Source organism: Bos taurus, unplaced genomic scaffold (assembly GCF_002263795.3).
Source record: "Bos taurus isolate L1 Dominette 01449 registration number 42190680 breed Hereford unplaced genomic scaffold, ARS-UCD2.0 Leftover_ScbfJmS_2057, whole genome shotgun sequence".
In the NCBI taxonomy this organism is placed as follows: domain Eukaryota; kingdom Metazoa; phylum Chordata; class Mammalia; order Artiodactyla; family Bovidae; genus Bos; species Bos taurus.
The window spans coordinates 313,605-327,053 of NW_020191148.1; the positions used below are offsets into that span (position 1 = coordinate 313,605).

A 13,449-nucleotide genomic window follows, 5' to 3' on the forward strand; every position below is an offset into this window, starting at 1 on the left:
TCAGAAATTAATGCTGATTGGGACACCTAAAAAGCAAGGGCAGCTCTACCAATATAACATGAGTAGTGCCTGAAGATGAAGCACTTTATCTCTCAAAGGTTAAGGAATCATGGTAAATAAAACTCTGGAAAAGAAAGGAATATATATATATATATATATTTAATATACATACATATATATTTAAAATAGTGACCGATTCACATTGATGTATCAAAGAGACCACTGCAACATTATAAAACAATTATCCTCCAGTTAAAAAAAAAAAAAAAAAACAACAACAACCAAGAACTCTTGAAAATAATCAGCAGTATGTTGCTTCTGTTAAAAAAAGAAAACAGCTTTAATCCTAGAATAGACAACTAAGGATGGTGTGCCTTATGAAAACTGTGAAGAAATAACCCAGTTATGTTAGATGTTGATAGTATCTCTATTAGGACACAAGTGTGTCTCATCACACAGGAAACCAAGATTCAGAAATCTGGGTGTCAGCAGCCTGTGCATCAGGAATCACGTGATTGAATCCTGGCTGTGGAGACAACTCATATGTCCATTTCCCAGGACCTTGTATTTAGGTGAACAGGCTCCCCACTTACTTCCTTTACTGCTGGTCCTGCTCTAGTAAAAGCTCTTCTCCATCTGTTGATTGCATTTCAGTGTCTCTTCCAGCCCACACCAGCCTTTCTTTTTGAAAAGTGGGAAGGTTCTACAAAATATGGAGACCATCTTACATCTCACAATCTCCTGTGAGGGGCATTGGCACCTAGCTAGTAGATACAGTATATGTAGTAGGTTACTCTGAAATCATGATAATAGAAGTGGTTGTCTTATAAATTCAGATTATTACTTTCAGTTTTGCTGTAGCTTATTACTTTCCCAAGCTCAAAAACAATCTCAAGCATTTTATACTGAGATATATAGTTTTCAATAGTAGTATTCTCTCTGTTTTCCTTAAATTATACCTTTTAAAATGCCTTCCACAGTTACATTATGATGTTATGGTATCTTGGAGCCAGTTAATTGTTAGAAGAATATATTTTTTTGACACTTCCTTTTAGTAAGAAAATAGTAGTATATATAAATTATCTGTATGGATTTGTTTCCTAATTTATAGAAACAGATGTCACAAGATAAGATGCACTTATAGCTTCATTCATACATCCAACAAATATTTATTGAGAGACCTTTAGACAGGCGTAGTTGCAGATTCTAGGATCATCAGAGTCATCAAAATTGATAAAGTCTCTACCATTTAGCTTAAACTCTTGTGGAGAAGATGGAAAACCAGTCAATGCATGTGTAATAAATTCTCAGTGCTGATACATGTGAACAAGAAAATAAAGCAGAACATGAGAGAGGCCAGCTGACAGCATTATTAATAATGGGCAGTATCTGTTGATTTCTTTGTATCAACCACTACAAACTCTACACATACTGACTCATTTTATACTCTGACGATGTTAGCAAGTACATACATTTATTATTTCATCTTCATGTTAGTCTCATTCTCACAGTCTCAGAAAGCAGTGTTTACTGGAAAACATTCTACCTCACAAAAGCCTCAGTCCTTGTAGGCCAAAGTGGAAAACCTGAAGGAAAGTAAAAAACAAAACAAAACAAAACAAAAAAACAGCTTAGTGATGAGATATCCAAATTGAGAGCAAGTGTGAGATTATTTCTTTAAAGTTAAGACATCAGTCTTATGAAAGACCAATTTGATGTACAAAGATTACTAATGTCAGCTCAGAAGGAAAAGTGATAAAAGCTTTGCCGCTGTCACACCTTGGATTAGTCCCATCACTGGGTGCAGATGTATGAATTTGTTTCATGGATAGAACACTAAGTCCTCTTCCTTGTAATGGAGGAAAGGGGCTGACTAAGCTGACATCTTCCATTTTATAATTTTCACCATGAGCACTTGCATCACAATCCAAATCTTACCCTTTAGATTCTGTAAATATCAATACCATACTTAATCCTAAATCAGAATTCCCTCTTTCTGAGCTTGAACTCCATCAGCATCATAATTCAGGATCATGTTCATAGAACTACTCCAGCATTTAGGATACCATGTTGCCCTTTCACCCCTAGTGTTTTGTTATTTGATGCTGTAATTCTGGGTCCCTGCTCACTGGCCATCACTCATCAATCTGTTGGTCTCTTAATCTGAAGTATATTTACTTTTTGTTATTTAACTTCAAGCATAGTATGGGTTTGGTTCTTATCCCATAATATTTCTCCAAAACAAATATTCGTTGAAGTCATGACTCCTACCAACCAGTGACTTTCAGATTATCTCTGGCAGTTAAAAGTTTGTTTTATTTAATCTTATGATTACAATTTAAAAAGATTTTTTATTGAAGGATAATTGCTTTACAGAATTTTGTGGTGTTCTGTCATATATCTACAAGAATCAGCCATAGGTACACTCATATCCCCTCCCTCCCGAACCTCTCTCCCATGTCCCTCCCCAACCCACCCTTCAGCCTGTTCCAGAGCCCCTTTTTGAAGTCCCTGAGTCATACGGCAAATTCCCATTGGCAATCTATTTTACATATGGTATTGTAAACTTCTATGTTACTCTCTCCATACATCTCCCCTTCTCCTTCTTTTCCTCCCCACATGTCCATAGATCTGGTCTGTTCTCTATGTCTGTTTCTCTGAAACTGGAGCCTATTACACAGAATGATTGCAATTTGTTCAGAGTAGATTAATATAAACACCACCCATACCCATGGTCTGGGGGAAATAAGATGTTATGTTGTGTTCTGTTTTTCCTGAGTTTTCTCACTGCAAAACATTTATGATATTGAAGAAAATCCAGTTGACAGGTAAAACAGATATGGGATTAAATTTGGGAAGGAACCAAAGCCAAAGTAGGCTCCAGGTTTAATAATATATGAGGTACAGTTTGTCATTGTTTGAATTTGTATTTTTTTAAACCTTTAGTTTTTCCAAAATGGTAAAGTACTGATAAGATTATATCTTTAGAGAACCATACTTCCTACAATAATTTTTTTAAAAAAAATTTTCCCTTAGTGTACTAACACCTAGGCAAAATATACTTTGGGAAAACTGTAAAGATCCTTTTAACTTTTCTGTTTAGATCAGATTGGGAGAAGTAGCTTCATTTCTTGAGAGACTTCCTTAATTAATCCCTGGTGGGGTTTCTGGTGGATGTCCTATGGCAGGGATAGGGGACACTGAGATCTTTCTGTCCTGAGTTGACTCCACCATCTTTCTCAGTGAATTCTCCTTGGAAGGAGCTCTCCCCATCAGGTGGCTATACATGTAAGATACATAAGAAGTCCTGAGGATGTCAAAACTCTAACATATGAGGCTTATCTCCTTCAGCAGAAATTTGTGTAGGAAAATGTTCTTCTTTTTGTATCCACAGGTACAACTTAAAGAAACCATCGAAGGTCTTCCTGGTAAAATGGATACTGCCTTAGCAGAAACAGGATCAAATTTGAGTGTTGGACAGAAACAACTGGTGTGTCTTGCCAGGGTTATCCTCAAGAAAAATCAGATATTGATTATTGACAAAGCCACATCGAATGTGGATCCAAGGTAAGGGGCTGAGGTCCATGAAACCTTGAATCTGAATTTTAAATGTGGTAAATGGAAAATTCTCGATGATGCTTAAAAATGTTTTCAAGTGTTCTCTTTGTCTCAAAGATATCTCTTGATAAGATTAATTCTAGAAAACAAAGAAAGAAACTAAAGCATGTTATATGGTATTAATATTGTTAGGAGACTTCCTAAGAGAGCAAAATTCCTAAATCTAGCTTCTGTTAATTTCAAGCTTTCAAGGGAAGAATATTTCCCATTGCTTTATGAAAAGTGGTAAATTTGTATGTAGACTTTTTATACATAGTTTTTCAGAAACAAGATTAAGTCATAAAGCATGGATTTTTAAAAAACGTCATTATTATATATGATATTTTTAAGTCTTAAGTCTGCTTTTCCTGTCTTTACTAACTAAACTGAACTTCTTTGATTCCAGAACTGATGAGTTAATAAAAAAAGCAATCCATGAGAAATTTGCCCAGTGCACTGTGGTAACCATCACACACAGATTGAGCACCATTATTGACAGTGACAAGATAATGGTAAGAGCCTTACCTGTGGAGTTTCAGTTATTTTGATTTTCGTTCAATTTTGCAAAATATCCTTCCTTGTAAAACTTTATAGGAACCTCTAAAAGTTAACTTTCTCTTAATTTTTCTCCATTCCTGAAAATAACTTGGGTACTTACTTATATCTTCAGTATGTGCTATTAAATAATATATCCAATAATTTCATATTTTCATATTAAAAGTTTATTTACACTCTCATTTTTCTTAAAGATAGCCAACCATCAAAATATTCCAAATCCAAGATAAGTCTCCATATTTCAGAGTAGTAGAACATGGTCATTTTTACTATGCCACAGTTGTTTCATTATTTTTAGATTCCCATAATCAAAAAATGAGACCTCTGGGAATTCCCTGGCTGTCCAGTGATCAGGACTTTATGCTCTCACTGCTAAGGGCCAAGGTTTGATCCCTGGTTGGAGAACTAAGATCCCACAAGCCACATAGCATGGCAGATTTTTTTTTTAATAGCCTTTTATTTAGATTCGGAGAAGGCAATGGCACCCCACTCCAGTACTCTTGCCTGGAAAATCCCATGGACGGAGGAGCCTGGTGGGCTACAGTCCATGGGGTCGCTAGGAGTCGGACACGACTGAGCGACTTCACATTCACTTTTCCCTTTCATGCATTGGAGAAGGAAATGGCAACCCACTCCAGTGTTCTTGCCTGAAGAATCCCAGGGACGTGGGAGCCTGGTGGGCTGCCGTCTATGGGGTCGCACAGAGTCGGACACGACTGAAGCGACTTAGCAGTAGCAGCAGCAGCAGCAGCAGCAGCAGCAGCAGCAGCAGTATTTAGATTACCGGGAGGCTGTTGGCTAAAGTTAAAGAATTTCTTAGCTGTTGCTGTCAGAAGGGATTCCATGAGAAGAAAGGGCCTGGTTTGAAAAACAAAGTATTTTCACAGAAAACACTTAATAAAGGAAATATGTCACATAGCAATTGAAGGGCTAGAAATGTTAGAAACACAGGGTTAATCATTTTAGCAGGCAGCTACAGTGTCCTAGGACAGATCTCCAGACCCAAGTACTCAAGAGGAGAGGCCCTAAAGAGTCGGTGCTCAGACCTCCATGGAGCAGTCATTGCCCAGGTGCTGGTGATATTTGTAGGGGAGCAAGATGGGGCTGGTTCTCCACATGCTAATAGAACCCGGAATCTGGAGTCAGGTCCCACTGCTGAGGTGATGCTGCAGGATTAGCAGAAACTAGATAGTCTGTTTGGTCTGTGCTTCCCTCTAGTGTTCCCTACTGGTAGGATCTAACAAAGAGCCAGTTGGCCAAAAGTGAAAGTGAAAATCACTGAGTCATGTCACTTCTCTAGGTCAGAGTATTAGAGAGGGTAGCCTTTTCCTTCTCCAGGGGATTTTCCTTTCCCAACCCAGGGATTGAACCTAGGTCTCCTGGATTGCAGGTGGATTCTTTACCAGCTGAGCCACAAGGGAAGCCCAGGAATACTGGAGTGGGTAGCGTATCCCTTCACCAGGGGATATTCCCAACCCTGGAATTGAACTGAGGTCTCCTGCATTGCAGGTGGACTCTTTACCAAATAAGCTATCAGGGGCAAAGTGGTTCTGAAATGTGATTTGCAAAGAGCCAGCCTCTGCATCACAAAAGAGTGTAGAAAGAAAGTTATGTCGGTGTTGAGAGACTGTAGATAAACAACTAGCAAGTCTCTTACATAGTAAATCTGGACTCAGCACACAGAGCAGGCTCTAAGCTTTGGTGTTTGGATATCTGTCTAGTATCTTTCATGCAATTTTGATTTGTTCTTTCTTCCTCAGAAATTTAGTATTTCCTTCCTTAGCTTTGTTTCCCTCCTTCCTCCCTTCCTTTTTTCTCTCTTTTGTCTACCTCTCTCTCTTTTTCTTTTCCCTCTGTTGCTGAATTTCAATAAATCTTAGGATGTGAATTTATAAAATGACAAGGAAAATCATTCCTCGAATAGAAATCTTTGGCTGCAAATAAGCCCTAAGGAATTCAAGTTGTTTTCAAGCTAATTCTCAGCCTGTGGAAACAAGCTGATCTTACTCATATTACAGATGCTAACTACTGTCACAAAATCCTGCAGTATCCAGTGTTGCTGATTAGAGATGAAGTAAATAGATAAGAAAGCTTGCACAGTGCTTAAGAGGCAGCAGAGTTAACTTTTATTTCAATGATTTATACTAAACAGGTCAGTATATACACAGTTCATTTCAGTCCAGTAGTTCAGTTGTGTCCGACTCTTTGCGACCCTGTGAACCGCAGCACACCAGGCCTCCCTGTCCATCACCAACTCCCAGAGTTTACCCAAACTCATGTCCATTGAATTGGTGATGCCATCTAACTATCTCATCCTCTGTCATCCCCTTCTCCTCCTGCCTTCAATCTTTCCCAACAGTATATACTAAACAGGTAATAATCAGTAATAAATGGTCAGTAATACTCAAACTTCCTTATGTACAGGGATAATGGAGCTGTCTCTTTTGACTTCTTGAGCAGTTCCTGGAATATCACCTCCTCCCTACTCCCCATGCATTGTCAGGTGGGATCACCAGTGGGGACACTGAGTAGATACCAGACTGTCAGCACCGAGGCCGTGCCTGTGGCCTCACTCCTCCGAGCTGGTCATACTTAGGAATGAGCTCTGGAGAGGCAAACGACAAAAGTGGGGCATCTGTAACCAAAGGGATGCTCTAGGCTCCAAGCAGTGTGTTTGGTCACCTGAACTAAAACATCTCAGTATTTTGTGAAGGAACTGGTGACATTCCAAGATTTTAGGACAGTGACTTTGAAATGCCAACAACTTTGTTTAGCATCAAGCATCCTTAGTCCTTTGTTTTTGTTCTTGAATGCTAATTGGAAAAGTAACCTTTTATTTCTACTCTTTACCTGTCACTTTGTTCTTCTCACATCTCAGACTGTATTTTGCAGACTGCCCTCCAAGGCATACTTCTTTCACAAGGAATGAATGATGCTGTGAAATTTCCCTTTTGAAACCTTTAGTGAAGCTTTAGAGACAGCAACAGAAAGATGACTTGATCTCTGGTGCGAATAAGTCTTTGCTTCTAAATGTAGCCTGAAGATGTATTTTTGGGTTTTGGTATTACAGCATTCATGGCAGCAGCTTCCTGTTACTACCTAATTCTTACACATGCTGGCACTTTGGAATGTAGCCTCCCTGGTAGCTCAGATGGTAAAGAATCTGCCTGCAATGCAAGAGACCTGGGTTTGATCCCTGGGTCAGGAAGATCCCCTAGAGAAGGGAATGGCAACCCACTCCAGTGTTCTTGCCTGGAAAATCCCATGGACAGAAGAGCCTGGCAGGCTACAGTCCATGGGGTCACAAGGAGTTGGACACAACTGAGCAACTAATACTTTCACTTTGGAATGTATGATTGGTTAAGGAAACAGTGAAAAAGGACAGCATTTGGCAGACCTATCAATTGCTTAGTTCTACATCTTTATCCATCAGTACTTGATCAATAGTTGTAAATGTCTAGTTCACAAGTACCTCCTTAATCAATCATCTTTGTTGCCATTATCAAAATACGTCCATTTGTTTAATGTTTTACTTACCAGTCAGTTCAGTTCAGTTCAGTTCATTCAGTCATGTCCGACTCTTTGCAATCCCATGGACTGTAGCACGCCAGGCCTCCCTGTCCATCACCAACTCCTGGAGTTTACTCAAACTCATGTCCATTGAGTTGGTGATGTAACCTCAGATTTTTCCCTCTTTGTCAATATGTTCAACAAGTCCTTAACCTAGTTTTACAAACAATTTACAGCCCGGCCCTTCCCCACCTTTCTAGTTTTGTCCCTCTCTGCTCCCCCGCCTTCCTTCACAGCTAAAACCACACTGATGGTCTTTCGGTCTCCAAATGCAGTCTCTTACAGTGTGTCCTTTCTCAGCTGTTGGTGGCTTAGACTAATGTCCCTGCAGTGGAGATGGTGAGATGGCTGGATTTGGGATAGACACTGAAGTGGAGCCAAGTGATGGACTGAACGTGGTATCTGAGGGAAGAGAAGGGAAGTACAAGGGTTCTCTTTGGAGCCTGTGATGATGACCTTGTTTTCCATGGTGACTTTGCCCTTCACTGTGGAGCTGACCTTCCTGCTTCTGTTTTGGGAGACCTTCAGTTTAAGGCTCTCTGGTCAAGGTATCAGCGATGTCACAAGGAGATCCCAGTAGGAGATGTAAATCTGGCCACTTATTTACATCTTGGTCTGACCTGGTTGCAGCTGATGACTCTCTGGTAGGAATAGAAACAAGAGACATGCATCCTCTAGCTTCAGGGCTGGAGAATCATCCTCTATTCTACACCCAACCCAGGTGTAAACCTTGTATTATTTTCTAGAGCTTTGGATTACCAGTTGACTTTCAATCAGCAAAAACACCATAAGCATTGTTCTTTCTCAAAACTTTGACTTGCAAGGCACCTGTTTTTCTTGATTGATTTAGAAATACAGGAATATGGGGGATGGATAAATTATGAATTTGGGATTAATAGATACACACTACTACATATAAACAACAGTACCTACTCTATAGCACAAGTAACTATTTTCAATATCTTGTAATAACCTGTAATAGATAAAAATCTGAAAAAATATATATAATCTGTCTCTATATATTTATATAAGTACAGCTTAATCACTTTGCTGTATACTTGAAACATTATAAATCAGCTATACTTCAGTTTAAAAAAAAAGTAAAAAGAAATATAGGTATATCTTGTTTTACTGCACTTCACAGATACCGACTTTTTTTTTTTTTTTAACACATTGGATGTTTGTCACAACCCTAAGTCAAGTAAGTCTATTGGTGCCATTTTTTAAAAACAACATTTGTTCACCCCAAGTCTCTGTGTCACATTTTGCTAATTCTCACAATACTTCAAAGTTTTTCACTATCATTACTATTTTATGGTGATCTGTGACCAGTGAACTTTAATGTTACTACTATAACTTACTGAAGGCTCAGATGATGTTTAGCATTGTTTAGCAGTAAAATATTTTTAAATTAAGGTCTGCACATTGCTTTTTTTTCAGTCACAATGCTATTACATACTTGATAGGCTACAGTGTGTTATAAACTTAACTTCTTTATGCTCTGGGAAACCAGGAAATTTATGTGACTCTTTATTGTGATATTTACTTCATTGTGGTTTTCTGAAACTGAACCTGCAATATCTCCGAGTTTCCTTTCCAAAATGCAAGTGATTATCTGTTCCAAAAGCTTTGAGGACATAAGTTAATGAGCTGTAAAGCCTAATGTTCGAGAGGGCAGGGAGCCAGCCTAGGGGAGTGCCTGGGTAAGTGATAGATACTGATGAAGGGCGTAATCAACAGTGTTGTCCCTAGAGTCATATATTGCCAAGTGCTTTTGTGGTTGTGCAGTCACTCAGTTGTGTCTGACTGCCAGCCCATGGACTGTAGCATGCCAGGCTTCCCTGTCCTTCACTGTCTCCCACAGTTTGCTCAAATTCATGTACATTGAGTTGGTGATGCCATCCAACCATCTCATCCTCTGTCGTCCCCTTTTCCTGTTGCCCTCAATCTTTTCCAGCATCAGGGTCTTTTCTAGTGAGTCAGCTTTTTGCATCAAGTGGCCAAGTATTGGAGTTTCAGCTTCAGCATCAGTCCTTCCAACGAATATTCAGGGTTGATTTCCTTTAAGATTGACTGGTTGGATCTCCTTGTTGTCCAAGGGACTCTCAAGAGTCTTCTCCAGCACCACGATATGAAAGCATCAATTTTTGCACACTCAGTCTTCTTTATGGTCCAACTCTCACATCTGTACATGACTACTGGAAAAACCATAGATTTGACTATACGGATCTTTGTCGGCAAAGTAACGTCTCTGCTTTTGAACACGCTGTCTAGATTTGTCATAACTTTTCTTCCAAGGAGTAAGCGTCTTTTAATTTCATGGCTGCAGTCATCATCTGCAGTGATTTTGGAGCCTCAGAAAATAAAATCTGTCACTTTTCCCATTGTTTCCCCATCTATTTGCTATGAAGTGATGGGACCATGTGCCATGATCTTAGTTTTTTGAATGTTGAGTTCTAAGCCAGTTTTTTCACTTTCTTCTTTTACTTTCAGCAAGAGGTTCTTTGGTTCCTCTTTGCTTTCTGCAATTAGGGTGGTATCATCTGCATATATGGGATTATTGATATTTCTCCCAACAATCTTGATTCTAGCTTGAGCTTCATCCAGCCCAGCATTTCACATGATGTACTCTACCTATTGGTTAAATAAGCAGGGTGATAATATACAACTTTGAGGTACTCCTTTCCCAATTTGGAACCAGTTTGTTGTTCCATGTCCAGTTCTGACTGTTGCTTCTTGACCTGCATACAGGTTTCTCAGGAGGCAGGTAAGGTATTCTCATTTCTTTAAGAATTTTCCAGTGTGTTGTGATCCACACAGTCAAAAGCTTTAGTGTAGTCATTGAAGCAGAAGTAGATGTTTTTTTGGAATTCTCTTGCTTTTTCTATGATCTACTGGATATTAGCACTTTGATCTCTGGTTCCTCTGCCTTTTCTAAATCCAGCTTATACATCTGAAATTTCTTGGTTCATGTTCTGTTGAAGCCTAGCTTGGAGGATTTGGGGCATGACCTTGCTGGGATGTTAAATGAGTGCAATTGTGTGGTAGTTTGAAAATTCTTTGGCATTGCCCTTCTTTGAAATTGGAATGAAAACTGACTTTTCCAGTCTGGTGGACACTGCCAAGTTGAGACCTGCAACTCTAAACTACAGTGAGATCTCGTACCAGTCAGAATGATGATCATCAAAAAATCTACAAATAAATGCTAGAGAGGGTGTAGAGAAAAGGGAGCCCTTCTACGTTGTGGGTAGAATGTAAATTTGTGCAGAGGCTATTGAAAAACTGGAGGGATTTTCCTGGTGGCCCAGTGGTAAAGAATCTGCCTTCCAATGTACGGGACTTGGGTTCAATCCCTAGTCAGGGAACTAAAGTCCCACATGCTCCGGGCGACTAAGCCCACACACCACAACTACTGAGCTCGTGCATCACAATGAAGATCCCTCATGCCACAACTAAGACCCAGCACAGCAACAAACAAACAAATGAAGAAAAACTATGAAGGTTCCCTAAGAAGCTAAAAACAGCTCCTGTGTGATCCAACAATTCCACTCCTGGGTATATACCCAGAGAAAAACATGGATACCTGCACCCCAGTGATCACTGAAATACTGTTTACAATACTCAAGACATGGAAGCAACCCAAATGTCAATTGACATATGAATGGATAAAGAAGATGTGATACATATATGCAATGGAATATTGTGCTGTGCTGTGCTTAGTTGCTCAATTGTATCTGACTCTTTGTGACCTCATGGACTGTATGTAGCCTGCCAATCTCCTCTGTCCAGGGGGATTTTCCAGGCAAGAATACAGCAGTGGATTTCCATGCCCTCCTTCAGGGGATTTTCCCAACTCAGAGATCAAACCCTGGTCTCCCGAATTGCAGCTAGATTCTTTACCGTCTGAGCTACCAGAGAAGCCCACGATGGAATATTACTTAGATATAAAAAAGAATGAAATAATGCCATTTGCAGCAACATGGATGGACCAGGAGATGATCATATTAAATGAAGTAATTCATACAGAGAAAAACAAATATCATATGATATCGCTTACATGCAGAATTAAAAAAAATAAAAAAATGATACAAATGAACTTATTTACAAAACAGAAACAAACTCACTAACATTGAGACCAGAGACCAAATTTATGGTTACCCAGGGGAGTTGTGCAGGGAGGGATAGATTGAGAGTTTGGGACTGACATGCACATACTCCTCTATTTAAAATAGATGGCAAACAAGGACCTCCTGTATAGCATAGGAAACTCTGTTCAATGTTCTATGATGACTTGATTGGGAAAAAAATTTTGAAAAGGAATGGAAACATGTATATTGATTCACTTTGCTATAAACCTGAAACTACCACAACATTGTTAATCAACTATATTCCAATGTAATAAAAAATGAAAAGTAAATATACTCCCATATAAAGTAAAAATTAAAAAAAAAAGAAAATGAATCAAATTATTTTGCAATAGGTCCATTTAATTTTTATGTCTAAGACAGCTACCTAGATAAACACATCTTCACTGAGCTCATGTAACTTATGTAATTAATTAAGTGATTTATCTCACTTAAGGCATTTGTCCTTAACCAGTGGAGAGTGGCAAATGATTTGAGGTTGGCATTCCTGAAGTTTCTCGGATCAAGGGATTGTTATCACACTAACTTAAATGTGTGGTTCAGTTTAGTTCAACTTGGGTTACAGGAAGAATGGGGAAAGAGTAAGAGATTATAGGAACATTTTCTTATAGATATAAAATGTTAAAAAATAATTCAAAATTGTACCTATTTTTATGTACATAAAATTTAGAGTTGCTTTATGTTTATGTGTTCTGAAATACCTAGAATCTTTGACAAAACTGGTAAGCATAGAGGCTACGTTGGTAAAATTCTATTCCTGGCCTTTTTTCAGTCTATGTTCCAGTGCAACTTTTGTAGCTCCTGCCATGAGCGTTGACCACACTGCACTCTGTTCCTGTCAGTGCCCCCTCCTCTCTGACTACTCCTTTTCTTTTTCTTCGTTTCCAACATTTGACAATAAGTTTCAAGGCTTTATCTTCAACACTGGCTTGTTTGTCTTTCATTTTCCCTTTCACGCTCCCTCTTACCCACAGCCATCAGGCATGTGGCCCTCCATGTCCACATCCCTAATCCTGTCACCCCTGTATCCCACTGCCTCGGCAGCTTACTTTGCCAGCTATATCCATTCCCTCCTTGATCTTATCCCACAGTCTTGCCAAATTACACCATTGGGCAGTCACCCTGTCATACCCTGAATTTAGTTTCCTTTGTTTTTATCTTTTAATCAGCATGTATTGTATGCCTGATTCCTGTCATGTACAATGTCAGAGCCCTGAGATGCAAAGTGAACATGGAAAACCTTATAAACCTGCTCTGGAGGAGATCCCTCTTGGTCCGTTTGGTTGCCTGTGTCTGGAATGACCACTGTCTGCTGACCCACCTCCAATTCTGCATGTTCAAGGCTATTCATTCTTCAAGGCCCAGCTCTGTGCTCTCTGTCCTCCTTGAAGCTTGTCCTCCAAACCTCTGGCCAGAAGTCATCTCTTCTGTTACTCAACTCTTCCTAGTCATGCATTTTTTTTTCTTGCATTATAGACACTTAAGGATTTTCTTCTCTTTCTCCTTTCAGTATAGGCTCCCTGACATATGTGTTTTCCTGTTCTAGAGCATCGAGCATAGTGCTATCAATGCAGTTAAATAT

General features: G+C 39.2%; 1 protein-coding gene across 2 annotated transcripts in view; it reads left to right on the forward strand.

The window, feature by feature from the left end:
- Positions 1 to 13,449, forward strand: part of LOC100847574 (ATP-binding cassette sub-family C member 4) — a 227,330-nt gene that overhangs the window by 151,782 nt on the left and 62,099 nt on the right. For both annotated transcript variants that reach the window (XM_059884455.1, XM_024989092.2), the window contains exons 25-26: positions 3,395 to 3,567; positions 4,004 to 4,109. In XM_059884455.1, the coding sequence (XP_059740438.1) occupies positions 3,395 to 3,567; positions 4,004 to 4,109 (279 nt within the window). The remainder of the gene's footprint in view (positions 1 to 3,394; positions 3,568 to 4,003; positions 4,110 to 13,449) is intronic.